The 27,123-nt window shown below is 32.1% G+C and overlaps 2 protein-coding genes across 13 annotated transcripts; one reads left to right on the top strand and one right to left on the bottom strand.

Moving 5' to 3' along the window:
• The first annotated feature begins 1,940 nt into the window (after window positions 1–1,940).
• Window positions 1,941–6,147, top strand: LOC113854997 (ethylene-responsive transcription factor RAP2-7-like). Of its 4 annotated transcripts, XM_027486402.1 has the most exons (11): window positions 1,941–2,127; window positions 2,252–2,997; window positions 3,162–3,187; window positions 3,297–3,327; window positions 3,457–3,544; window positions 3,630–3,775; window positions 4,057–4,101; window positions 4,215–4,318; window positions 4,426–4,550; window positions 4,887–5,000; window positions 5,640–6,099. In XM_027486402.1, the coding sequence occupies exons 2-11, from the start codon at window positions 2,519–2,521 to the stop codon at window positions 5,913–5,915; spliced, it is 1,434 nt and encodes a 477-aa protein (XP_027342203.1). In that variant the 5' UTR covers window positions 1,941–2,127; window positions 2,252–2,518; the 3' UTR covers window positions 5,916–6,099. The 4 variants fall into 4 exon arrangements, with proteins under 4 accessions (XP_027342203.1, XP_027342202.1, XP_027342205.1 ...); XM_027486401.1 differs by having other exon boundaries at window positions 1,941–2,997; window positions 5,640–6,147; XM_027486404.1 differs by having other exon boundaries at window positions 1,941–2,997; window positions 5,645–6,065.
• A 7,039-nt stretch (window positions 6,148–13,186) lies between these two features.
• LOC113854995 lies at window positions 13,187–23,317 on the bottom strand. Of its 9 annotated transcripts, none has more exons than XM_027486392.1 (15): window positions 23,174–23,317; window positions 22,965–23,011; window positions 22,410–22,509; window positions 21,787–21,914; window positions 21,312–21,465; window positions 21,054–21,163; window positions 19,873–19,956; window positions 19,725–19,773; window positions 19,548–19,639; window positions 17,496–17,625; window positions 17,199–17,275; window positions 15,643–17,117; window positions 15,011–15,124; window positions 14,197–14,935; window positions 13,187–13,660 (listed from the first exon to the last, which is right to left on the bottom strand). In XM_027486392.1, the coding sequence occupies exons 3-14, from the start codon at window positions 22,500–22,502 to the stop codon at window positions 14,367–14,369; spliced, it is 3,075 nt and encodes a 1,024-aa protein (XP_027342193.1). In that variant the 5' UTR covers window positions 22,503–22,509; window positions 22,965–23,011; window positions 23,174–23,317; the 3' UTR covers window positions 13,187–13,660; window positions 14,197–14,366. The 9 variants fall into 9 exon arrangements, with proteins under 9 accessions (XP_027342193.1, XP_027342199.1, XP_027342200.1 ...); XM_027486398.1 differs by having other exon boundaries at window positions 21,050–21,163; window positions 23,174–23,278; XM_027486395.1 differs by lacking the exon at window positions 22,965–23,011 and having other exon boundaries at window positions 13,338–13,660; window positions 15,643–16,348; window positions 16,454–17,117; window positions 23,174–23,300.
• Between the last annotated feature and the right edge of the window lie 3,806 nt (window positions 23,318–27,123).

Raw genomic sequence — 27,123 nt, 5'->3', positions numbered from 1 at the left:
ATATTATTGATAAGGGTATTTTAAAAATATTAATTAAAGAACATCTATTTATTTTTATTAAACAATCTTATTCCAATAATTGTTTAATGAATTGAATCTTAAATATTGTTAGTTGTTAATATACTTTTTTTAATTAATAACCCGTAACTATTATCAATTTATTTATTTGGAATTTTGCATCTGTGGTACGAATACTTTATATTGAACATAGATAGCGTAAAGGACAACCAATTAGAACACAAGATAAATTAATATGACATCTTAAATGTTATTAAACGTATGTTATGAATTCTCTATTGTATAAAATTATTTAGGAAACTCTTTTAAAGCATTAAAATAATAATAATAAATGGTAAGAATATATTTGACTAATTAACTTGTTTCCTTATTATTTTAATCACATACTTTTTTATTTAAGCTATTTTAATTTTCTGATTTTCAAATACTAGATAGCTTTTCTTTTTTTAAGTTTCATTTAACACTATCAATTATGTTAATTTATCTTTATATTAGACTTAACACTGCTTTATTTTACTTAACAAAAAGAAAAAAAACATTGTTTTATTTTAGTATTTAAATTTTAAAGTCTTACATAATATTACTTTTATTGTTGTCTCATTGAAAAATAAATTATTTGCAACAATCAGTTAAAAAAAGACTTGAGAATGAACCAATAATTTCTGTTGAGATTGCTCTCTCTCTCTCTCTCTCTCTTTATATATATATATATATATATAGATAGATATTTTAAAAAACCCAATTAAAATATTTTGGATATTATGTATATGTTTATTTATATTTGTCCTTGTTGTATCAAATTAATGCAATGTATAATAGACAATGGAGCATTAAAATTCATATATAATAAAATATTTTTTAACATGTATTTAAAAGTATATTAATAAATATATTGAAAATTACAATATTTAATATTATTTATGTACTAGAACTTATAATATTTTAATTTTTAGTATATATAACTTATTAGTATGTGTCTGTAGATATATATTAAAATATAAAATTATTATAGCAAAAAAACATTATTACACGAATTTATATTCACAATGACGTGATTAAATTTAACGTATACAATTTCATGCAATTTTTTACAATATTTTAATGTTAGTATGACTCTTATAGAGAAAAATAGAGGGAAAGAGATATTTTTTAATTTTAAATTACAAAATTATATATTATTTACAATGATAAATATATTATTAATATATTAAATTTTTGTTAATATATTTATTTAAAATATAAATTTATATTATTTTCTCTTTTTAAAATTTTCTTTCTCAAACAATCCCTTAGCAAAATCTAAATTGGATAAATTGTTTAACCTGGTCAATTTATCCATGTTGACTTAAGTTTTCATTTGTACGGTATAATTGTATTATATTGATATTTTTTACTGTCGTTAAATTTAATTAGCTATTATAATTAAAAAATGTGTCGATGATTGTTATAAAATATCTTAAATGCTTAGGTAGCTATTGAATCTTCGTTTTTACTGGTCTTTTGCTTTTTACTAATAGCATGAATTTGTTACTGACGTTAAGCTTTTGATTCCTTAGAAAATGTAACACAATAAATTTAGACAAACATCATACACTGTTTATTTATTTATTTTATAAAACATTAATTTATATAATTTTTATTTATATTATACACTGCTTGAACATTTAATAATATAACCTTATACAAAATAATTTAAACTAAAGAATACATATTATGAATCTTATTACCTCCAAGGACAGGAAACTCGGCCGGTTGTTTCCGTCGACGAGACCACAACTCAACTGTGACACAGAGCAATAAAAAATGATATATAAAGAAATAAATCTCAATCCTACGCCAATACTAGTGACCGGTGACCGTACCAACCGGTTCGAATTGCGAACCATGAGAGAGAAAATGTTTATATATTCCATCTTCTCTTACTTAAATGGGTCTGAACTTTATGAGTGTTCCGTTTGGATCCTCCCTTCTTTCTCTCTCTCTCTCTCCGGTGCCATGAAATCCGGTTGTTGCCAATACTGTTATTCTCTCCGGTTCTGAAATTATCGCCGAGAAAATGAGAAATGTAACTACCAAAGCTCGCGGTGCTTCCTTCTCACACATCCCTCTGTGAGTTTCTTTCTCCTCCTTCTCCTCTGTTCTTTTCCGGTCGCCGGAAACCTTATCCGGCGTACTCAGTGACCGAGGAATCTTCTAATTATTTTTTCGGGACTTTACTTCTGTTCCACCGCAGATTCTTTGTTCGTCGAAGGAGCTCTTTCTCTTTCTCTCACTAGAGCTCTCTTGCTGGTCCTTCAACCGTTCTGGTTGCATTTTACGTGTATTAACTAATTGTTGTTTTCGATTCGATCGGTTTTCCCGGTGCGGACCATCGCTCGGAGAGAATATCCGGTGACGTTGAAGCAATATTAGTTGACTATGTTATAACTGGAATAAATACGATAAAAACAATAAAAAAGAAGAAAATCGGAGGTGAAAAGTACCTTGAAGATTAAACGTGATGTTGGATCTTAATCTGAATGCCGATTCGACTCAGAACGGTGACTCGCTGGTGATGTTGGACAAATTTCCCGAAGCTTCTTCGGGGACCTCGAATTCCTCCGTCGTGAATGCGGAGGGGTCAAGCAACGGAGGAGGCGACGAGGACTCGTGTTCCACACGCGCTGGCGGCGTCTTCACCTTCAAATTTGGTATCCTTAAGGTGGAAGGTGAGAACGACGTCGTCGCGACTAAGGAGCTGTTCCCGGTGAGTGCCGGGAATTGGCAGGGGCAGAGTTCGACGTCGTCGTTTCCAGCGAGGAAGAGTTTGGTGGATCTCTCTCTGGATCATCATCGAGGCGAAAAGGGAGAGACGAAGGTAGTTCAGGTTCAGCAACAGCCTCAGGTGAAGAAGAGTAGGAGGGGTCCAAGGTCTCGGAGCTCTCAGTACAGAGGAGTCACCTTCTACAGGAGGACAGGAAGATGGGAATCGCATATCTGGTTCGTGCAATTCACACTGTTCAATTTAGCGTCTATTGTATTTTCCCCTTTTCAGGTCTTTGTTTGATTACTGGGGAGTAATTGTATTTTGCTGTGAAATTTGAATTTTGTTATACATGGTTGAATTGCATCTGACCTTTTTTTGGGCGGTTGAAATTGTGTAGGGATTGCGGGAAACAAGTCTATTTGGGTATGTATTTGTATTTTTGATTAATTAATTTCCGTTTATATTTAAGTTTATTCTATGCTTCTTTGCTATTGTTAGCGTCTTTTGATTAAATTGGTATTTTTCCTTGTAGGTGGATTTGACACCGCTCATGCCGCTGCTAGGTGAAACTTTTTGCACGTATTTAAGTATCCTTTGTCTTAGTTTTATGTACCAACAGAACCTTTCTTTTGATTTTAAGATAAGGATTTGATTGGTGTCCTCCTCAATTGACTTGGAATTTTCAAACTCAGGGCCTATGATCGAGCTGCTATCAAGTTCAGGGGACTTGATGCTGACATCAATTTCAACCTCGTTGATTATGAGGAGGATATGAAACAGGTTCGAAAGCGCATAATCTTTTGATGAAATTTAATCTAAATGAAGCTTGCGATTGGATTTTCACTGTTTTCTTAATGATGGACAGATGAAGAATCTTTCCAAGGAGGAATTTGTGCACATACTCCGTCGCCACAGTACCGGTTTCTCAAGGGGGAGTTCGAAATACCGAGGAGTGACCCTTCACAAATGTGGCCGTTGGGAAGCTCGAATGGGACAATTCCTCGGCAAAAAGTGAGGACCTATTTTTTTTTTTTTAACTAAAACTGATGCAGTGGATTGCTACGATTATAGGATTAGATATTAGTACGAATTCAAGTACATATTGGTTTCAGCTGTATCTACTGGTATAACGTAAGTACGAATTCAAAGCGAATCGGTTTCCCCTTAGTTGTGCATTGGTCTTTACTCGTTAGGCTTTTTCCATGTTTGGAGAAACAGGTCTAAGATACCTGTTTCAAATAAACGATTGGCAGAGGTGTTTTTGTTATAGAGATTGCAATGCTTTCATGCAGGTATATATATCTTGGGCTTTTCGACAGCGAAGTAGAAGCTGCAAGGTCCTAATGATACATGAATTACATTCTACCTGCACTGAATTTATTACCCTGAATTATCAAAGCTCATTAGGGTTCCAACCAACATGTCTCCCTTTTGATTTTCTGGAAATCAGGGCTTATGACAAGGCAGCTATCAAGTGCAATGGAAGAGAGGCAGTGACTAACTTTGAGCAGAGTACATATGAAAGCGAAATGAAACCCGAAGCTATTAATGAAGGTACTACTTTATAACAAGATGTTCTGATATGTTTGATTCCCTAGTGATTGTTAGTGCTTAAAAAAAAACTCAATGTGAAATGAGGTTTGTATTTGTCTTCAACTCAGGTGGCAATCACAATCTTGACCTCAATTTGGGCATAGCGACCCCAGGACATGGTCCCAAGGAAAACGTGGGGCATCTTCCGTTCCACTCCATCCCTCACAACATGCATCCTGGAAGAAGTTCAAAGGTATATAGTCGAAATCTACACCTTCATTTACTTTTAAGGTTTGTTGCAAATTATCAAGGGCAAAGGTTTATATCACTTTATCACCCTTTATGCACTCAAGCTAGTTCCATTACACTCTTTATTGACACGATAACTATTTAGCGGGATGTTTTTTTAATGCAAGCAGAGAGTTCTGTTGGGCTTTGAAGGTTCACCTAGCTAATTACCGCTTACTTTCATTTGACACACTTGATATTTGTGAAAACATGGGATTTATGGTATTGTTTTGTTGGTTGTAACTACCTCACGTTTATGCTTAATTAATGGTAATGAGAGGGCGATTCTCTTTATTTGCAGATAGACACTAATGTTAATTCAGTTATTGGTGCTCCGTCTTTGAAAAGGCTGGTCGAAAATGAAGAGCGTCCTTCTCTTTGGAATGCCACATATTCCAGTTTCTTTCCCAATGTGGTGAGTTCACTGCCTGCCCTTCATTTAGTTTTAGAATTGAAGGATGTTGCTTATTCTTTCACTGAGTGCTTCTCATAAAACATTTATGATTATTTCCTTGTTAGCGTCTGTCTACATTAGAACAAAGAGGAATGTTTGACTTTTTATTTTGACATAACAGTCGGAGTTGAGTTTTATGCTCAGGGAATCAATCTTACATACTGAATTTATCAACTTTCGGTGCGATCTAAGTTATCAGGAATATCACGAGAATTTATCTCCATTATAATGGATGCATTTGGTGTTCTACGTCATTCTATTTTTTGACAAGATGAGCTGTTCCCAAATATGTTAAAAAACAGTACTTAGAAGCGGCGAGTCCATAAATATGTTCATATATTTCATAGATATATTCAATGTAATGGCCATTCTATTAACAAAATGAGCTGAATTTGAAACATGGCCAAGAATTCGATGCAATGACCGTCGCAGCATTAGAATAATATTTACCGCCGAACATTTCTTGTTGCATTCCTTTATTGGAAGATTCTTCTTGGGTGTGTAACATTGAGCATTAATAAGAGTTGATGGAGTCATTGACTAATGTATAGGAAGATATTTATAAGCATATGTTTGAAAGATTGTTGAAATATTTGGCAGGAAAGAGCAGAGAGAATTGGGATAGATCCTTCAAAAGGACTCTCCAATTGGGCGTGGCAAACGCACGGCCAGCTTACTGCCACCCCAATACCACCGTTCTCTACTGCAGCATCATCAGGATTCTCAATTTCAGCTACGTTCCCATCAACTGCAATCTTTCCAACAAAATCTGTGAACTCAGTTCCCCAGAGCCTCTGTTTCACTTCATCTGGCGCACACGTTAGCAATGCGCCTCCATACTATTACCAGGTGAACTCCCCACAGGCACCATCGTAGCCTATCTTGTAATACAAATATAAATGGTAAATGGGAACAAGCCTTTGCGTTTAAAACTCTGTTGTATAATTCAGTTACTGATTGATGTATACTGAGATACCGCTTCTGATTGCACCTATTGGTTAAACCATTATGCACATCATGTATGAAGGGAAAAGCTATTTTTTTAGTGCACTTCTTCTCCCACAATTCTTTTTTCTTCAAAATTAGTAAATGGCTGTCACAATTCGAGTATTTGCCCACCAGTTTTGACACTATAAGCTCACTGTATGCAACCCTGAAAATGGGAGGAAACGCTAGTGTTTTGTATTTTTCATGGAAGATTTCACAAATTGGTTTTACCCTACGTGACACCACTCATATATTTCACAACTTTTTGCTGCTTTTTATCCGCGAGACTGAAAGAGACAGAGAAACAGAGAAAATGAAGCATCATTTTAAGCAAAGATTACTTTCATCGCCTTTTAAACAGAGGCTTTGTTTGACAATAAAATCTGTTTTTTTAGAAAACATTAAATTTAATATATATATTTGATGAAATTATTTAAGTGATAAAATTTTTTATGGTAATATGATTAAAAACTACCAGATATTTTTTTCTGCTAGTTTTTCCTTTTTGCAATTGATAGTTAAATATTTTAAATACGAAATTAAGTATTATAATTAATTTCATACCTCTGTAAATTATTATAAAAATAACTTTTAAAATAGTTCAAATCAAATAAGTTATTTCAAAATATTTTTATTTAATATACATATTAAAAAAGTAACCTGAAAATTATGCAAGTAAGAATCAGTGACCTAATTTCTCTAATTAAGGAGTAGAACATGTGATAACTTCCTGTGTTAAATTGTATCAATTCCATAGCCAGCTTAAAATCTATTTCGATATTCACTCTTCCAATCTCTTGATCATTAATTATGCGAAGACCCATCAGAAGGTAAATATGAATTCTTATAATTTTTAATATCAAAATATTAGTTCTTAAAAAGGTATAAATTAAAACAAACTATATGATTAAAAAATGTAAAGGACGAAAAAAAAAATAAAAAAAAAACTAATTATTTGTTTTTTTTTTTTTTTTATCAATAATGAACTATGTGATAGCATATGAGTCAACCTGCAATTTTATTGGAACGAGGATCGGCCATGTCCAGTGACAATGAGCAGTGGGTGACAGAAGTTAATGCAAATACTATTTTATTATATTGGTCACAGAGCAGAATTATTCAGGTAATGAGAGCTAAAGAGCAGTTGAATGGAGCGGAGCAGAACAGAACAGAACAGAGCAATGCATTCCGATTACTGTTCAGTGTATCTCTGTTTTATGGTACCCTCAAAAACAAAGAATCAATCAGAACGCAGTGTATCATTATGTGGGTGCGAGGAGGTGAGGGGGACCACCCTTTTCATTTGTCATCACCTCCTATTAACTACCACGTCACGCCTCTTTTTTTAAGTAATTTTAACATATAAGCAAGAAATATCCTGCAAAAATTTCACTTTTCAACATGTAACAAGGGTCTTTTTGTAATATAGAAAAAAATATTAAAATATGAGATTTGGACAGAATTACGAAAATATAATAATTTTTATTAAAAAATAATTTTTCGTATTTTATCTTTTTAATATTTTGTGACAGTTTTTACTTTTTTAATATTTTTTCAAAATTATCATTAATAATTATTTATATAAATAAATATATTCAGTCATTTAATATATAAATCGGACTTAAATTTTTTAATATTATATGTCTTTATAAAATATAATATAATTTTATATTACGATAATGGAATTTAATAAAAGAAAACAAAAAAAAAGTGTTGAAAAAACTCTAAAAAAATAACACAGTGGAACGAGATTTCTTTCTTAAATCACTGCTCGTTATATGATAGATAATTACCATGGGTGACCACTTTAGGCAACTGTTTCACAAGGGAAATGGCAACTTGGAAAAAAAAAATGATTATACGAAAATGGCAACTGTTCCCACACCAGTCAACGGGTTTGGCAAGTCTTGTCAGAGCTGCATAAACGTTATCATTATCCACATAATAATTGGTACCCATCTTTACTCTTTCACTACAACATTTTTCATTTTTCCACAATTATAGTCTTGTCCATTGTTTTGTTACTGCAATAACTGACAATACACAGGCATTTTTAACTAAAGTCAAATTGTAAAATAAATGAAAATATTTAAATTGATAAATAAACACAAGAAATAAAGTTAGATGTAAAGAAAGAAGAATACAGTTTGTGTTTGTTATGTTTTGAAGTACCTCGTGTTATTTTGAAATTTACTTAATTTATTTTTATAATTTAATATTAATAATAGCTCGATTCCATTGTCGGTTTGGTGTTAGAAATATTATTAAAGTTTTATTTTCAGTGGAGTTAAATCATTGTGGAGTTTTTATAAAATCTAACACCAACACAAAATGGATAGGGTGTTTGCAGTGTGCGACACAGACTTTGCATGTCCACCACATCATTAAAAAGAAACATTATTAAAATGGGTGGCTCCAAAGAAGACAACCCGATTGGTAAGATTGGAAGATGAGGGAGAGGGGTAAGGCTCCTCTCATTGTTTTTATTTCCATCTATCTTTTTCTTTAGGCGAGTGTTAGTAGTTGATGCCAACTCTTTGTTTGCCCCCATTCGTTTGTAGCTTTGTCTTAATGTATTTCTTTGTCACTACATTATATCTGTTTCAATAATGATATTTCTGTCGAAAAAAGTGAGAGACTATTTTCTCATTATCATTAATATATATATATTAAGATTAACAACACACTCTTTAATAATATATTTTTCTTGATTTAACTAAAATTTATTTTAAAAATATAAAAATAATGTGAATCTCGTTCTGAATAAACATTTTTGGCTTATATTTTTTTATTTTTAATAAATTTTAATGATTAATAAAAAATATATTAAAAAGTATATTTCTAACCTTCTTCTTTATCTTAAACTATAAAATAAAGTGGCAAAGCAGTGATGCATCAGGATAGCCTTGCCATAATGCCGTGCTTGAAGTCCGAACAATACAAAACATTACTCTGCAACATTGTTATGACAACCGAACAACATGCCGCTTGCTAAAAATCAACTATACAAAACAGAAGGATGGACCATGCTAGATCAAGCATTCAATGCCCAATCCAACAAAATGGACCCCAAAACTCTTTATCTATCTATCTATGTACTCTTGATGCTTCTAAATTTATGAAATTATATATACTATTTTTAATCTTAATACCATTATAATTTAATAAATACTGATCAGTATTGTAAAAAAAGTGATTACAAAATTAAAAATTATAAATGTTATAATATTTATAATTTTAAATATTAAACATATATAAATAAAAAAAATCATTAATTTAACTAATATTTAAAATTAAAAATTTTAATTAGCAAGATGCTTACACTTTTTTATATTATTTAATATTTCACATTTTTAAATAATAGACTAAAAATTATAGACACAATAAAGACGTGAATATTGTATGACACCGAATGGAGATAATGCATATATTTTTTTTTGGCTAAAGGGAGGGGCTAAACACCCAAAACAAAAACTAAGAGTTATATCTAAAATACCCATTGTCATAGGTATCAAAACAGAGAAGGCGAAACAAAGAGGAGGGGGGATTATCAAAATAAACTAAAGAAATACAATCATCAATATCAAGTTTAGAAAGTTAATTGGTACAATGATTAGCTTATCTATAAATGTGATTAAACTTAACAAGCAAAATTTGTTTCAAAAGGAATCTAATATTATGCAGTAAAATAGCAAAAAGATGGTGGTAAGATCAGAGATTCAAAATAAGAGATAAAGCTTTCTTGGAGTCTCTTCCAATTCAAATACATTGAATCTGCTTTTGGACAACCAATTTGATCCCCTAGAATAAGGTCCATAGTTCAGCACCAAGAGGATAACAGGAAAATGTGCATCCATGGCAATCAGCAACAAATTTGCCTTGACTATCCCTTATGAGACCACCAAATCCAAAAGCTTTATTATGAGAAGGAACTGAACCATCCACATTAAGTTTAAAGTGACCAGAATTGGGAGGAATCCACTTGACATGATTCTGCTGCTTCATCAAAACAGAATTGAAATTATTGTTAGTTCTAAACACATAATTAAAATAACACAAATCATGTAGGAGTTGAAGGGGAATTTTTGAGGAGAGAGAAGGAGAAAATAAAATTTTAAATTTTAAATAAATATTTTAAATTAAGATTTATTTAAAATAAAAAATATAAATTTAATATATTAATTATATATTTATTATTATAAGTAATATATAATTAATTTAATTTAAAATTAAAAAATATATCTTCTTTTCTTTTCCTTCCACGACTTTTCTTCCAAATATACTATTAAAGATCCAATTCAATCCAAAAATCGTTTGAATTTTGTAAAATACTTTTAATTTTATTTTTAATTAAAATTAAAATTTTATTTTAATAAAAAATTTAAATTTAATAGTCATATTATTAAGATAAAATTTTAAACAATAATTTTCCAATGCGTTGCACAAGTATTATTAAACTAAATATTTTCAAATGTTACAGTTAAAAAATAATCTCATTCAAAAATAAATATTCACAATTTATATATATTAAAAAAATAACAATACCAAAAATATTTTAAAAACTATACTTAAATTTTCCATTTTCTAGTGCGATTCTTTTGTATTGGGAATTGCCGAAATTAGCACAGCAGATATGTTATTGAGCTTTTTCATATGATTTGTGCTTATTATAAGTTGTGTTTGTTAGACTAAATTAGGAAGACTCGAAATGTGCAATGGATGCGCTGGACCATTTTGCTAATGCGTTTCATCAGTTCATTAGGGTCGATTTCGATAAATGTAGTGATTTGATGAACTAAACATTGATAGAGATAAACCAAACATTGATAGGGCAATTTGATGAAACAACTCAGTTCCTGTTGTTGAATGGATGTTGTTTCTGTTATTCAACTGAAGCACAACTTGAACAGGAGATAAAAAATAATAAAAAAAAACGAACACTGATGCACGCGACATCTAGGAGGGTAATATCTGACTTTCTCGATTTTGGACTACAGGAAATTTGAGGCAAAGGAAGTTGAAAGACTTCGACTGGAAGACATAATTAGTCTAAATTTTAGCTAATATAGGACTGAAAATTAAGCACTTCTCTAACCTGTATTTTGGACTCTAATCGGGGTAATACTGCGCTTACTATTTATTTATTTATTTTTTGCAATTGTGTAAGATTCTAATTAATATTATGATTGTTCACTTTTGTTAGGAGTTAGGAGAGAGAAAAAGGATATAAGTTAATTAATTAGAGGCAATCGGTGAGATAAATAAATAAAGGTGTCTAGGGGAAGAGGAGATTCGTTCTATCATTGGTAGTTTAGGCATTTGGTTTTGTGAAAGAAGCAGCCTTTATGAAGGGAAAATCTTTGAAGGAGAAATCTCTCTTCTTTTCTCAGTCTTTCAATAAAATTGTTCTATACTATTGTTTGTTCCTATCAAATTCTCTTCACACTTTCCCGGGTTCGCAGCAATTTCCTACCAGAAAAACATGGGTATAATGTGGTTGTTGAAACCGGATTTCTGGAAGTCACGTACAGTTAAGCAGTGTTGTTGGCTTGGGTTCTACGGTGTTAACTCATCTTTTCTTGTGGCAACTTCCGTTCTTTTTTATTCTATGTACTCCCAAAAAGAGAGAGAAAGAAATGTTTCAAACAATGAAATTATTTGCTGTTAAGATCACCAGTTGTCCGTGGTCCTGGCTAGTCATCAAACACATCAGACAGTTGATGATCTGAACCACACAATAATTTTCCATAGCTCGAGGAGTCTCATTCTAAATAGCAGCTCTATTTTTTCCGGCATTTGTTGTAACAGATACATGTGCTTCTTGTCCACAACAAGAAGAAGAAATGTCAATTTGTAAATTGGGAATTTTTTATTCCTCTCTTTTATTTCTCTCTATAATTTGTCAATCACAGTTATAGACGAAAATACAAATGTCTTCAAGTAGCATTAGAACTTTTCCAACCGAAATTAGACAAAACCAAGGTGTGTACATATATATATATATAACTCTTAGTGCAAATTTTCACAAATAGCATTTTTACCCTGATGTCAATTTGGAACTTGCGTGCTGTCATCATTATGCATTACGGTGTAGGTCAACAAACGAAGAAATGACAGGCACATAAAACCCCAAAAATTGTGCGTAGTTTATACTTCCAAGTGCCAGGGTTCAAGCAAGTTTAGATGCCTCGCAAGTGTACAAAGTGTTTGTTTAAAGACAAAAACGTTTTCATTAGGATTGGATAAAACCATAATACAAGTACCAATAAAAGTATTCGGTGTGCTGTTTAGTTAGTATAATATAAGGGTTTACATAAACTGCTAAATCTTGTAATTTCATAAAATCTTAACGAGTTCCCAAATTTTTTTAATTCAAACACTTGTTTCTTTTACTGCCAATAAAAAATCGATACATAATTTCTCAATTAATATCATCCTAAAAATCAAGACTCAAAAAACACTGACAAATGTTCAACTTAAATTGCATACAAAGTGATACCTTCAATAAAAATGTAAAAACTAACTGAAAGCACAGTCTGAACCTCTGAACAAATCCAAAGGTGAATCTTACAGTACATGAAGGAATTGTCCACAGGTAAATAGTTATTTCATACCATTACTGACATTAACCCAAAATAGAAATGGCGTAGCACTAAATATCAAAGAGCTGCCGCGCGGCCTCCAAAAGCTCATTCGATTACTTCATAGGATTTAAATAAAATCCCAGTTTAGACTCACAAAATTAACCTCTTGCCATAATATTATTGCAACAAAACGTAATCGTAGACCGCAAAAGTGACATTTTATATTAAAAAAATATCACCAAAACAATTGTAGGAAATATAATCATCTCAGACACATTGAATATAGTATTTGTACTTTGCAGCCTCTATAAATAAACCAAACTCTTAACAGACAGCCCATCAAATTAATCACCCGAAATCAAGCCTTCAGCAAATATTTATCGCTGTACTTAACATTTCGTAAAAATAAATCTTGGATTTTCCGTAGCAAAAAATATTTTTTCGAAAAAAAAAAAAACTAACTTGTATTAACGGAGCCGTGTAAAAAGTCATTCATCAAGTGACACGAGTTACACTCCGGCCATGGTGTTATATTACCTGATAACCAGTTACAAAATCACAAGACAGCAAAATGGAAAGCGTATAAACCAAACAAAGCAGGACAACGTAGTTTATAGATCAAGACATCAAATTCTTATCCTCTTGGGCACATATACAGTGATTAACTGCACTAAAAAATAATTAAAAAAATGCACAAACGAAAGAAACAAAATTAGTAAAAGATCGGTTAAAAAGCCACTAGATCTGCTTAGCAATGGCGTTCACATATCAGAAGGAATTTCTAAGTTAAAAAGTGATCTATTTTATACAAATATAAATATAAAAACACTACCAAGATGAAAAACTACTGCTCAAATTATTTCCACTGAATCATTCCATCAAACCCTTTTCTATACCAAATATAGGACAATATTATTTCGATTGTCAATCAACAAGTTTCCATGCTCTGTACTTCTAAGAGAAAACTAAGATCTACCTGCCATTCGGTCATGTTTCAATCCACGATTGATTTCTTAAATCTCAACACAGCTTCTTCCACAAAATCCAGAACTACACAGAATAAGGAGAGAAGATTGAGTGCTTACATTTTGAAAACCGAATAGCAAATTCATACTAGGTATATGACTAATTTAACAGCCAAATGTAGATATAATCAGCTTTATATTTGGAGAATGTTAAGTGAAGAGTGAATTTAAGAAAATCAATTTTGTTTGTATTGTCTAAAACAATCACTTTTTATACAAAAAAAAAGGGGTATGAAGTATGAAGTTAATTTAAAATAATCACTTGTTAGGGATGAAGTAAGAAAACAGAAGTTAGATAGAAAATAACCTATTAATTTGTAAACATAAGCTTCATGATTTTGCTTATCATCAAAATGTTATTTCCTTTGTTAAAATCATAATCAAAGATGAGAATCAAAATTACCAAACATGCCACTAACACTGAAAATGGCTTTTTACGAATCAGATTATAATAATTGAAAATAATCTTAAACCAAGCATGATTTAAGAGGAAGAATTAAAGCAAGAATTAGACCATTGAATTTAAAGCAAGAGAAAAAGGCTTGAAATTTGAATGATTACCGGCTGCAGCTATAAACTACACTTCTTGAGAGTTTTATCATTAGGTAGCCCAACAGACCGGTTATGAATGAACCAGCCCCATCATCTTTGGCAATGCAGAAAAATCTGTTTGTCTATTTCTGATGACTTTACCATGGCCAACATTCAGAAATATAATAAAGCCAACAAATTCAGATTCCAAATGTCCTGTTGTACAGATCCCCAGAATTTGGCATCCTATATTTTGAATCATCATATCCTCTATAAAACTTGTTAAATCCAAGTCTTTCGTTTCTCAAAAGCTCAGTCATACCCAGTCTATTTCCACTCTGCACTTCATTCCATCCATCCCATTGGCCATTTGACAAGACTGCATTTCTAGATTGCTGCAGAGACAAGTGAGGAAGTGAGGCCAGATTATTGACTTGTGATTGATTTAACCTTGAAGAGATACCATAAGAATCACCAAGCTGACAGAAAGTATTCCCAATGTCAGAAAATTGAAGGTTTTGCTGCGGTGAGAGAGATCTCTGCATCAATAATTGAACTCTAGCCTCATTTTCAAAGTAATTTAATTGTCCAGGGTAACTAGATCGCATGTCCAGTGCTGGGCTGTTTGGTGCACCTTGAATTCTCCCTTTACCAACTGCCAAAATAGCAGGATCCATAAATTCAACGTCTCCTGCACCACCAATATTTCCAGTTGAGGGCATTTGATATGAATTCCTCAGTATGAAAGAAGACTCGAGCAATGAATTCCCTGTCACAAGGATAACAACTATATTAAACCGAAATGCAGAAAGACAAGTAAAAGTAGAATAAAACAAGACCTAACCAGAAAGGGAGTCAAAAGCCTGCCCCATTCTCTCAAGAGAGGAGAAACCAGGAGGTGGTGCCCTGTTTGGAACTGAAAATCCTGGCGGCACTGAAATTTGTGCTCTTGAAACAGCTGAAAACCATGATAAAGGAAGGTGATTAGATATATATACACACACACACACACACACACACCAAGGTATCACAGCTTTAGTAGCTGTTATGCTAATGCCACTTCAAACTTAGCAACACAACTCTCAATCAAAACCTAATATACTATAAACCACCAATGGTACCAAACATAGGTATTTTATCAAAACATTATGAGTAAAACCTGACCAGTTGATCCCTCGGGATTTTTTCAGCAATAAATGTGCTCACTACTCAAGCAATTGATATTCTACTGACCATGGAAAAAAAAAAACGCAATTTTGTGTACTCAACACAATATTGAGATACAATGTTCAATAATATTTTCAGTGGTACAATATTTAGATTTGAAATCAAGAATGCCACTTGTTATAAAGTCGCCTCCTGACTGTAGCTGTCTCCCTATTTAGTACTGGCAAATCACACAAAAAGTAAAATATTTTTTAAATAATGGTAAGAAAAAACTACACTAGCCAGTTTAAGTAAGCTATTAATACTCACCAGAAAGCTTATTTGAAGCAACAAAATGACCAGTATCAATATTTCCATGTTCCTCCAGGTTATTGGCAGGGAAGTCATTTGCAATACCCACATTGTCCAAAGGCAAGTCTCTTTCCACAAAATCTTGAATGAGTGAGCCACTCTTTGTAAATTGCTGGTTGGAACCAGAAGATGGATAGCCTTGGATTTTGGATTCTTCCTGTCTTGCAAAAGAAAATCTGGACTGATTGTTACTTTGAACTTTCCAAGAACTAGATTTCTTCAGGGGACCATTCTGGTTATCAGGGTTGTCGCTCAACAACTTGGCCAAACTCTCAGGTGATGTTAGTGAGTCATCCCAGGCATCAAACTCCATGGATAATATATTTGAAATTATACTGCTCTCACCCTTATCCATAGCAGCATCACTTTCAATATTAACTGCTTCACTTACTAATCTTCTAGTGCGGTGCTTGTTTCTTTCATCACAAAGGAATCCATAAGAGCTGGTGCTGACTGATTTTTTAGAATACTTGTTGCACATGTTAGATGCATGTAATAGTGAGTCATTCCCAACTTTATCAGTGGCATCTAAAGAACAAGCATTTACAATATTACATGGTTCACCATGCTGCAGAGGATGAGAACTAGAATGGTTTGAGAGATGAAGGAAACTTGCTGGCTTTGGCAAATAAGAATGACAAACAACTTCTGGTTCCTTAAGTCTCTGATTATCAAAAGTTTTAACATCGTCTTCCACTTCAGCATTAGCTGATACTGCATGAGATTGAGAATCCAAAGCCAAATCACACTGTTCCTTTAAATTACATACCTCATTATCTAATGTAGCAAATTTACAGGCTGCATTTGTAATTATTGCATCTCTAAATTTGTCAGCATTCTGCAGTGACCCTTGAGATTGCTTAGATCTAGGCAAAACACTATCAGGAATTGAGCTGCTAGGTTTGGATAGGCCATACTGTTCATTTTGGCCATTTCTATCAATGTAAACAGAAGAGAACTTGTCCGACAAATTTTCAATCTCTTCACCAGTAGAAATAATTGCTTCCTCAGGACCAAAGCTGCAAGACTGTCCAGTAATGTCAGTAAAATTTGTTGTGTCTGTTGTAGTACAACTGCCTGTATCACTATCTCTGGCTAATGGTAGAGAAGACAACTGGTTATTCAAACTCACAGGTGAAAGAGAAACATCGGAAGCCAAAGTTTTTTCAACAGCACTAGCAAGGATATCCATGCTTTTATATTGTTTATCAGGTTTCAATAATTCATTTTTAACCCCAGGTGTCATACTATGACTCCCACCACTCAACAATGGCTTCTTTGTCAATTCACTATTTAATGAAGTCTGTACTGTGCCTACAACAGCAGAAGAGAAGGGAACTGTGCTGCTGATTGTATCAGGTTTAGGCTTGGATGGTCCATTTGGACATAACAGACCAGCAGCACCTGGCTGACAATTTGTAGCCCGTGTACCCCTAGCAAACACATTGGTTGAAATGTTAATTATTTTAAATTACTTCAACATTCAAAGCCAAATACATGAGCTTATACATTACCATGCAGCAGCAGGAAGAGCTATAGGCGTCACAGAACTTCCATTAGGAGGTGAACCTCTAACAATGCTAACAGAGGTCTGCACCGTGATAAAAATAGAAATTTCAAATTAGCAGCAATATTTTCAGGTGCATAGTGCACAAACTACATTTTTCCCAAGCAGTATAGTCAATGTAGCAAAAGAAACTATATATCAAATTAGCACACAATAATAATATGGCAAAAGCAAACACCCAGAAAAGGAGGCAAAACATAACAAAGCAATACTTGAAGAAAGCATGAAAAAAAGAAGGTCCTACACTCGATGCATTTTTTACAATTGGTTTTCCTGACGAAATATTTGTGCAATCATCCAATGGAGGAGGCAATACATTCCCTGATCGCCGTTGCATATTGTTTGCAGCACCGGTAATTTGTTGAACACGACTTCTTCAAAACAACAAAGCAAGTGACTAGACCATTATATGAAAAGCACTACATGCATCTAAAGCAAGAGAAATGTGAAAACAGAAAAACAAATTTGGGAAATATAATTTGATTTCGGTATTGTGAAAGCCATCAAATTTCATTAAAAAAACAATGAAACTTTCAATTAACTGGGAAAAAAAGGACTTATATGTGATACATCAGAGCAATCTAGAATTTAACGATCCTAAGAAAGGACCCATCCCTTTAAATGAGGTCATTTTATTTTCATAATACAAAATTACAAAAATATTGAAAATATAATGAATCGCCCGATCATGTATCAACTGCCATGTGAACCCATTTGAATTCATTCCAAATATAGATGAAGCCTTTAATTTACTGCAGGAAAAAATAGTTCAATCTTTCCAATAGCCCTTAAAAAATAACACTAGATGGGGAGTTTCAATTATTTGAGGGATTGGTTTTATCATTCATTATGTGTTTGATTTTCTAAGAGGGTTCAGTTGTCAGGTTTAGCTTCTTCTGAACATTTAACCAGAGCCAACATGATTTTCTAGATATGCTTACAACAAACAAACAACAAAAAAAAAATCTTATCCCAATAGATGAGGTCAGATACATGGATTACACAATACTGATTTTTTGCCAAAATATGATAGAAATAAAAAAAAAAAAACTGAAATAGGGTATCTATGAAACACTTTTCTTGTCTGAGGTGTTTTTAGCTATGTCACTGTAAGTGTCATCGACTCTTATAGGGAGAACACTTATTTTTTGAATAATAAATAGATAAAGTTGATGTTCGAAGCAGCTTGACCGGCTTTGTTCGATTGCTTTTGTTAGAGAAAAGAGTGGGTTGTTACCATGGGAGCAGCTTGATCATGAAGAATAGTTTCCATGAGAGAATGGTGTGGTTCCAGTGGTTGATCTTTGAGGGTGACCCAGGCAATGCTCTGAGAAACCTTTCCAAGATGTCTGTCGGGTAGAGGGGTGTCTGTGGGGCTGTTTGGGGCAACATTGATATAGCTTAAAAAAATAAAGTTGACGAAGAGAACAACATCACACAAAATAGTTTGATTAAAACTTGTTACGTGCAGCAAGTGATGCAGATGGTGATTGAAGCAGTTGTGTGGTGTGTACGAGGAAGTAAGAGTGGTAAGGGATTAAAAAATGGGGCAATAGACGCCAAAAAGGGGCATTAAAGATGGCCAAAGTTTCCCTTCCCCATAACTGCGTGATTTACACACTGCTATTTCTGATGAACCAAAGCAAAGTATTCCTCCAATTTACGAGACTAGCCACTACTGATCCCTCTGCTGTTATGTTTCAATTTAATAATCATTAACTTTATTTTTTTAATAAAAAATAAGTGTCAGCTCGTATATGGACAATACTCTTTTTCTTATTATTAAAAAAATAATTGTCGGCCTTGTAAGGGTCGGCACTTACAGTGACGTAGCAAAAAATACTCTAAATAGGAAAAATGTTTCATAGATCTCCTATTTTGATTTATTTTTTTTTATTTCTACCATATTTTGGCCAAAAACCCACACAATGCCATTAACTTCAGTAAAAAATCAAAATTTTTGATATATTATTTAACAAGAGATTCCTTTAAATAGTAAAAAGGTTCTAGATATGCTTAAGCATATAAAATTTTCAGCTATGATCCTTAAATAGTTTAGTATCATAAAAGTATGGAAGATCCATCATCATCAATGTTAATTTAAAACTGATAGCTACAGTGAAATGCCTACACGACCAGGACAAGAAACATTCTTCTTAACAAGGTAGCAAGTACTCTACAAAACTTTATCCAATTATGAAAAGGATCAAAAACACCCAATTCAGAGAATAGATTTTATCTTTCAACAGAATCACAAAAAATAAGTTTCCCATCAAAACTTATCTAAGAAAAGTACCTAGTGTATGCTGAAATTATTTCATCTTTTGTGAAACTATCTTCTTGAGAGCCAATCTCATGCAGATATAGACAATCCGGATTGCTGCAAGGCTGGTCATCAAGATCTATTCCCAATCAAGCTTAACTAATTAAGGAACAAGTTAAAAATCTGTACAGGAATCAGTAATTTTCAAACCATGTTTCTGAGCCACGCATGACAATATTTAGTGGTTCCAAAACTAGCCCTGCAAATGTAAAACCAAAAACAAACAGCATCGATAAGCTAGAATCAGAGATCAATCAATCCATAGGTGAAAAGCTTCAATGAATGCAGTTTTAGGTACCTTAAAGGTCTGCCCTCCAAAATAAATCCATGTACACTCTGAATGCATCGAATTGCTTCTTCTTCCTTTGAATAAGTAATATATCTGGGGGAAGAAAATCCTTCAGAAGCTGCTACATCTTTATATTATTGAAAATGGTAAGCAAACAAGCAGACATGGCAGGGAATATAATGGAGAGGTGTAGGGCAGAAATCCTGTTTTCAGTCTTCTTTAGCTCGCATTTGTTTTACCATGAAAATCTAAGTTTAGATTAATTTGGGCACTCAACAGTTCAAAATTATTCTATCCAACTTTAAAACAGACCCTCAATAAGGGTTGATGTTTAGAATATAAATGCCTTTTCTATTATTTTACCCAGGAAAATGGATTGTTTTGTTGAAGTCTTTTTGCTGGTTATTTCCTCCCATCCAGTGTTAAAAAAGAGAATATTCAAGAAGAAAAAACAATACAGAGACTCGCATACTATCCAATTCTTCTGAATGACAACAAACTGGAAACAGTAAAAGGTCTATATATTATTTCCCATAACTATCAATATGACAAGTGAGCTACTGAAAAGCAATAACAACAATGTAGTTTATGGCAAAAGCAGTGCATATTGGCAACTCCCAAATAAGCTATAGTGGTAGCAGATTGTATACAGTAGCCATCGCAACAAAGAAAGCTATTGCAATGAAAAACTTCAACAATCTGCAAAAACCACTTAATTGATATCCTAGTAGTTAAAAAACTTCACAGAATGGAAAAAAATGGAACATTAGTCACAAGCAATAATACAGAAATGAAGAGAACAAAAAGGAGGAGTATAAGTACACAAAAATGTAGTGTGTGATGCACTGTCAATTTGTCAAAAGTGATTTCTGATCCATAAATTAGTTTATAACTTTTTGGGTGTCAATGGACCTAAGAGTACCTAATTTGTAAGCCCATTAGATTCTGGTCAGTTTTAGGTTACAACAACAACCAAGTCTTAGGTTAAAGCTAGGTATTTTGATCCCAATAGAGAACAAACGCTATGCACCACAACAGGGAAGCGCCCTACTTCAGGCATTCAGGAGAACTAAGAGCCACTATGCTATGCTGCTATAGTCACTCGTGAGCATGGCTGCTTTGACAAACCTCAAAAATACCATTAAAAAAAAAAAAGCTATGCTGCAGAATTGAAGACAACATAAACTTACACACTACATGTATTGTTCGGAAACTGCTGAACAACACCAGCTGCTGTCCGAGACATTGACACTTTTAAGACCTTCCCGTACTGACCAAAATACTCTCGCTGCTGGAGAAGCTGAATGGTGGTAAAAATAAATAAAATTTAAAACATGCAGTGAGAATAAGAAAAAAAAAAAGGCAAGGCAAGGGAGGGGAAGGTTGACAAAAATCAAAACAGATACATAAGATAGGCAACTTCTTAAAGCAGATGGCAAAAATTTTACATCTTCATCTGCCAGATTGAGTGGCAATCCCACTATGTAAACAAGGTTTCTCTGAATCACTCGCACACTGCTGAGCTGCTTCCGTGCTTCAGATGATTTGGACTTTGCTTTCTGGTTCTTCATTTTTCTTTCCATATGAACTCCAGCCACCAATCTAAGGAAAAAAATCATCAGCAAGAGAAACATGCAAAAAAACCTAAAAGTTTCAAACAAACAAGACAAATATCTAATACGAAAAATCTTATAACTAGTATTTTGCTTAGTTCTATCATATAGATAAAGACAAGATTCAAGAACTTCAGAGTTTCTAATACCTATAATATGTAGCGTAATACTACAACTTCTTTAAAGTATTGTTTTAAGATAAAGTTATACAAATACAAATGCATGGATGCTTAATTTAAAAAGGAAGAAAGGGCCTATGGAAGCAATAGAACATTCCAAGCCTATGGAAATGTACTATCAACAAAATAACCTCTCACAGTTTGCAGCCATCCCAACAATCTTTTCCTTATCATAAGGAGATCGACATGCAGGGCATCGTCCCTCTGTGTCATCCTTCTCAGCCATGTCCATTATGTGATGCCAACACCAGACACATATCTACAGTCAAGAAGAGATGAAAATGGTATTCATTATTAGTGTTTATGAAATAAATATTGTCCTCAGAAAACCAAACACAAACAACAGCACCTGTATCTTTAATACTTCTTGATTTACAAAAAATGAAGAAGTAGCATTTTATCCTAAACAGGAAAAATTCTCTCCGGTACTTAATAGTTGGAAGTGTAACCACAGTATTCAGTTAATAAGCAATACCTAGTAACACGTTGTACACTTAATTCAATAATAAATGCCACCTTGCAGGCTTGCAGAGTTACAGGCAGCATAAAATAGGACAAAGTAGAACAGGACAGGGAAAGACGAAGAATAAACAGTGAAGAGTGCCAGATGTTAAAAGATCAACAGAGAGGAAAATATATAAACCAAATGGCCAAATTGACAAGGAAGTTAACCTTAAAAAACAACAAACGTATTATATAAAAAACCTTCAGATTAATGCCTATGCCTAATAACGAGAACATAAAAGAGTCAAACCTCATAACCACATTTGCATGGTTTCAACTGCTGATCTGTCAAATCCATCTCTTCTGCGCAGAGAGGACAGGTCCTTTCTCCTTCGTCACTCATGATTGCCCTGAAAAAAAAATCAGTAAACCAGGAAAAACACGTCATTGTGGACCATCAAGCAAACACTGCTACAAGAGAACATTATACACAATATACATAACAACGATACTATTCTGCGCCAGGAAGCAAACATCAGCTATGATAGTGTAAATTATCATTCGCCCCTTAATGCAAGAACTTGACAACAAAGTTTTGCCCTGTCATACAGTCACTTAAGGCTACAATAACAAGAAAATCAGGAAAAAAGTCATGCATTAAACAATATGCAAATTTCAACACACAAATAATGATGGCACCAGGGAAGTGACTACAACCATAAACACAGCTCTAATTCTTACAATAAATCCAAATTAAAAACGAAAAATAGATTGAAGTACGTCCCTCAGAAACCTCAGATAAACTAAACACTAATCGGAGCATAAAATCAACCAACCAAAAAACAAATAATCGCCAATTAAATACCTTATCACAATTGTAAATCCGACAAAAACCGAAAAGCGAAGCTGGTTCTGAATTCAAACGTTAAAAACCAATGAGATAACGAATTGACAAGTGATAACAATGGCCGATGAAATCAGTAGCAAAATATAATCCGTGAATGCATCAGGGATCTATAAAAAATTGGATTCGATCGAGAAATTAGGGCGATGGATTGGAAGTCCATGACTCACAGTGATGAGATCGGGAAGAAGACGAAACTATGAGGAGGAGATTATTTGAGAAGCGCACGATAACGCAGACGCAGAAAGAGAGCGAGAGCGAGAGCGAGAGCGAGCAAGGCAGAGAAAACCACAAGGTGTCTTTTAAAAAGAGAGAGAAGGCTTTGTTTGGATGGGCCATTTTGGCTGCTGCTTCTCGCTAACGCGTCGCTGTCATTCGAAGTATTCTAACTCCGCTTAATGCCCTTCCTTTTCTATTTATTTACTACAACGTACCCTTTTGTGCCCTCTCGACTTGAACTGACTTTCAGTGTATATGATTCTCTACGGCACATGTATTCCCCGTTCCTATTCGTCTTAAGGTGGCGCTTCCTATAACGTATGGCCACGTGCTACTGCTACACTTTTTTTTATCCCACGACCGTGTTTGGTGAAAAGTTCCTTTCTAGTTTCTAGGTAATCAAAATTCAAAACATAGAAATCTTTTCAAAAACAGTTTTTTACCAAAAAAATTAATATTTATTTATTTAATAAATTTTCATTATACAAAAATTTGTATTATAAATTTGATTATAAAATCTATTAAAATATATTTTTATTTTTATTTTAATAAATTATATAATAAATTCATGATATATTTGAAAAAGTAAATTAAATATTTATTTAATAATTTTATATAAAAATTTATAATATGAATTTGTTTGTAAAATTTATTAAAAAAAACAAAAATTTTGTTAACATTAACCTTTGAAAATAAACAGTTAATAATAGTATAAATTTATTTTTAAAAATAAAATTATTATATTTTTATAACTTTAATACAATAACTATATTTTTTTTTATAAAAAAATTTTATTTATAAATATTCAAACTTAATTTTAATGGTTAAGATTAACAAAACTCATAAAATGAATAATATATATTTTAATAAATTATATAAAATTTTATTAAAATAAACTTAAAAAATAAAAAACTATTTTAAATAAATAGTCATAATAAGGTAAAAGAAATATAAAAAAATATAAGTTAATTTCATAAATTTTTCATTTAAAAGACTCCAAAATTCATTACACGTAAGACATACTCAAATTTATTTCAAAATAAGCTATTTTAGAATTAATGGTGATTATATTTTAACTGGATTATTAGTTTAAAAAGTTTAATATTAACACAAAGCTATTGTGAAAATTTGTATATCGATATATAATCGATTAAATGGATAGTACATTAAATATAATTTTTTAAAAACATCATTATATAAATTAATATTTTTGATAATATAATATTTCATAATTAATAAATATTGTAAATAAAATTTATATTACAAATACGTTTAATTTAAAAACTTTGTAGTTGACAAACAAAAAAATTTTCTATAGAATTTTGTTCTAATAATAATAGTCCTTTTTAATATATTTTTATTTATTTATTAAAAATTATTAAAAAAATATATAAGTATAAAAAATAATTGGAATTGTTAAATTAGAAATGACAAAAATACAGGTTTTACATTTTTTTTTGTGATCTTTAATAAATTTTAACTAACAATTAAGACTCTGTTAAGAAATTGGTGTGTTACTAATATTTTTTAAAATATTTATGTTATACTTTAATTTTTAAGATTGAGTTTAAATAATGAAATAATAATGATATTTTATTAAAAAATATTATTATTCTTTTATAACTTTAATACAATAAATATATTTTATATAGTATTTTTACTTTTAAATATTAAAATTCAGTCAAAAGTTGAAATTAATAAAATTTATTTATTCAATAATTAAAATAAATATATAAATACGAACAAAAACTGAAAAAATGTAACCAAGTTTCAAAATGTTCACATGTTTATGAAGAGATAATTGTAAATGCTGATTGTTCAGTTTATAGCTAAAACAATTGTTAGTAATCAAGATTGTTGCAAGGTCTGAGAAGGGTAACACCTACCAATGTCTCATTTTTCTTTTTATTTTTTTTCTATTTTCTATTGTTTTCCTACCTCCCCTGAAAATAACATAAAGACAAAGAAAATAAGAGTACAAGACAAAGTAAGTTTCCTAGCTATATAAAGAAAGACCACTCGGGGTCGAAACAAGCTGGGTAGAAGCATGGAAAACACAGCTACGTTATATAATTTGGGAATTCTATTGTTCATAAATATTGGGAATGTGGATGCATCATAATTAACTATATATATTTTTTAATGAATATTCATAAAAAAATATTATTTATTATTTTCTAAAACACAAAAAATAAAAGATATGTTTTAATTCATTAAATGAGCATTTTTTATATATTTATTTATTGTAAAATTTATATCAATAAAATATCTATTTATCACTGATTAAATGAATAAATCATTTTATGTAATAAATTTTAAATTATTAATTAAATGATTATGATAATTTTTAAAACAATATTACATGTCATAAATATAATAATAAATTTTATAAAAATAAATTATAAATAACCTTTTTAATAAATTACATCACAGGTTTTTAAAATGCATGAATATGTTTTTGTAAATACAAAATGAAAGGAGCATGTAATTTTTTAAAACTTAAATTAATATTTTTATTACATTTTTACTTTTATCTACTATTATAAATAAATAAAACAAGTGATATTTAATTTTAATATTATATTAAATTATTTAATACAGATTAACTAAATATTATTTTAAATAAATTTATTTTTATAGACCTATTTATATAGTTATAAATTTTTAGTTTCAAATTGATACCTTTCAACTAATTTTATGATTAAAAATTCACATATTTCGGCTCGTTTCAACGTACAAAGTCGGAGTATATCTGTATCGTTCAAGAGTCGCAATGGGGGGGGGATATCACTTGGAACAGCAGGAATTATTGAGAACTTGATTGTATATCTGATACGAGATTTCAATATAGAGAGCATGCTGCTCAGGTTGCAAACATAGCTAATGGCAGCACCTCGTTTTTCCCATTTGTTGTGGCAATAATCGCTGACTCCTTCTTTGGCCCTTTCCCTGTTGCATTTGCTTGTTCTTCTTGTTCTGTTTCTATGCTTACTCTCTTTCTATCTGCTACAAATGCAATAGTATTGTTCTCCCTTGTTTAATTAGCTGGAAAACTCAAACTTGCCTCGAATTGTTCAGCAACGTTCTTTTTGTTAAGATAGTTTTGACTTTGTTTTGTGTTACTTCCTATTTTACAGCAGTAGTTAGTATTTGATTTAAAGTTGTTATACTTTCCAATATTTTAGGAGTTAGCTTCGTATTTTCTGTTCGCTTCCCGTTTGCTGTACAGCCTATTTAAAAGGCTTTTCTATTGAATAAATGATGATGTCTTCCTCCCAAAACACTATCTCTTTCATTTTCCTATTTCTGCTGTTCATACAACAGTGGTATCAGAGCGGTTTTCTGGAAAAAGCTGCAGCTTTTCCACCACCACTCTTCTTATGGCGTCTGAAACTTTTGTACAACCAGCAATTCCCCGCTTTGATGGTCATTATGATCATTGGAGTATGTTAATGGAAAATTTTCTGAGATCCAAGGAGTACTAGCAAGTAGTTTCTGTGGGAATACCAGAGTTGGCTGAGGGCACAGCAGCAACAGATGCCCAGAAAATAGAAGTTGAAGCCTTGAAATTGAAGGATCTTAAGGCGAAGAATTACTTTTTCCAAGCGATTGATCGTTCAGTCTTGGAAACCATCCTTTGTAAAGACACATCAAAGGAAATTTGGGACTCGATGAAAAAGAAATTTCAAGGATCAGCTAGAGCAAAGAGGCAGCAACTTCAAGCACTTCGCTCAGAGTTTGAAATTCATCGGATGAAATCTGGGGAGTCCATTTCTGACTTCTTCTCAAGAACGATGGCCATCATCAGCAAGATGAGAACACTTGGGGAGAAAATAGAGGATGTGGCTGTAGTTGAAAAAATCCTGCGCTCATTGACACCAAAATTTAATTATGTAGTTTG

This window comes from Abrus precatorius, unplaced genomic scaffold, assembly GCF_003935025.1.
Source record: "Abrus precatorius isolate BTA unplaced genomic scaffold, Abrus_2018 Scaffold11, whole genome shotgun sequence".
NCBI lineage: Eukaryota > Viridiplantae > Streptophyta > Magnoliopsida > Fabales > Fabaceae > Abrus > Abrus precatorius.
The sequence above is the reverse complement of the archived record's forward strand: the minus strand, read 5'-3'. Positions and strand labels throughout refer to the sequence as shown.

What these genes read in the sequence shown, in the direction of transcription:
- LOC113854997 (XM_027486401.1), top strand. Translation starts at nt 2,519, where the DNA reads ATGTTGGATCTTAATCTGAATGCCGATTCGACTCAGAACGGTGACTCG. An exon ending in AGATGGGAATCGCATATCTG is followed by an intron (nt 2,998 to 3,161) that starts GTTCGTGCAATT and finishes GAAATTGTGTAG; the next exon opens with GGATTGCGGGAAACAAGTCT. An exon ending in AGCGAAGTAGAAGCTGCAAG is followed by an intron (nt 4,102 to 4,214) that starts GTCCTAATGATA and finishes TCTGGAAATCAG; the next exon opens with GGCTTATGACAAGGCAGCTA.
- LOC113854995 (XM_027486392.1), bottom strand. Translation starts at nt 22,502, where the DNA reads ATGAGTGACGAAGGAGAAAGGACCTGTCCTCTCTGCGCAGAAGAGATG. An exon ending in CATGCAAATGTGGTTATGAG is followed by an intron (nt 21,915 to 22,409) that starts GTTTGACTCTTT and finishes TCTTGACTGTAG; the next exon opens with ATATGTGTCTGGTGTTGGCA. An exon ending in TTGTAAAAAATGCATCGAGT is followed by an intron (nt 17,276 to 17,495) that starts GTAGGACCTTCT and finishes ATCACGGTGCAG; the next exon opens with ACCTCTGTTAGCATTGTTAG.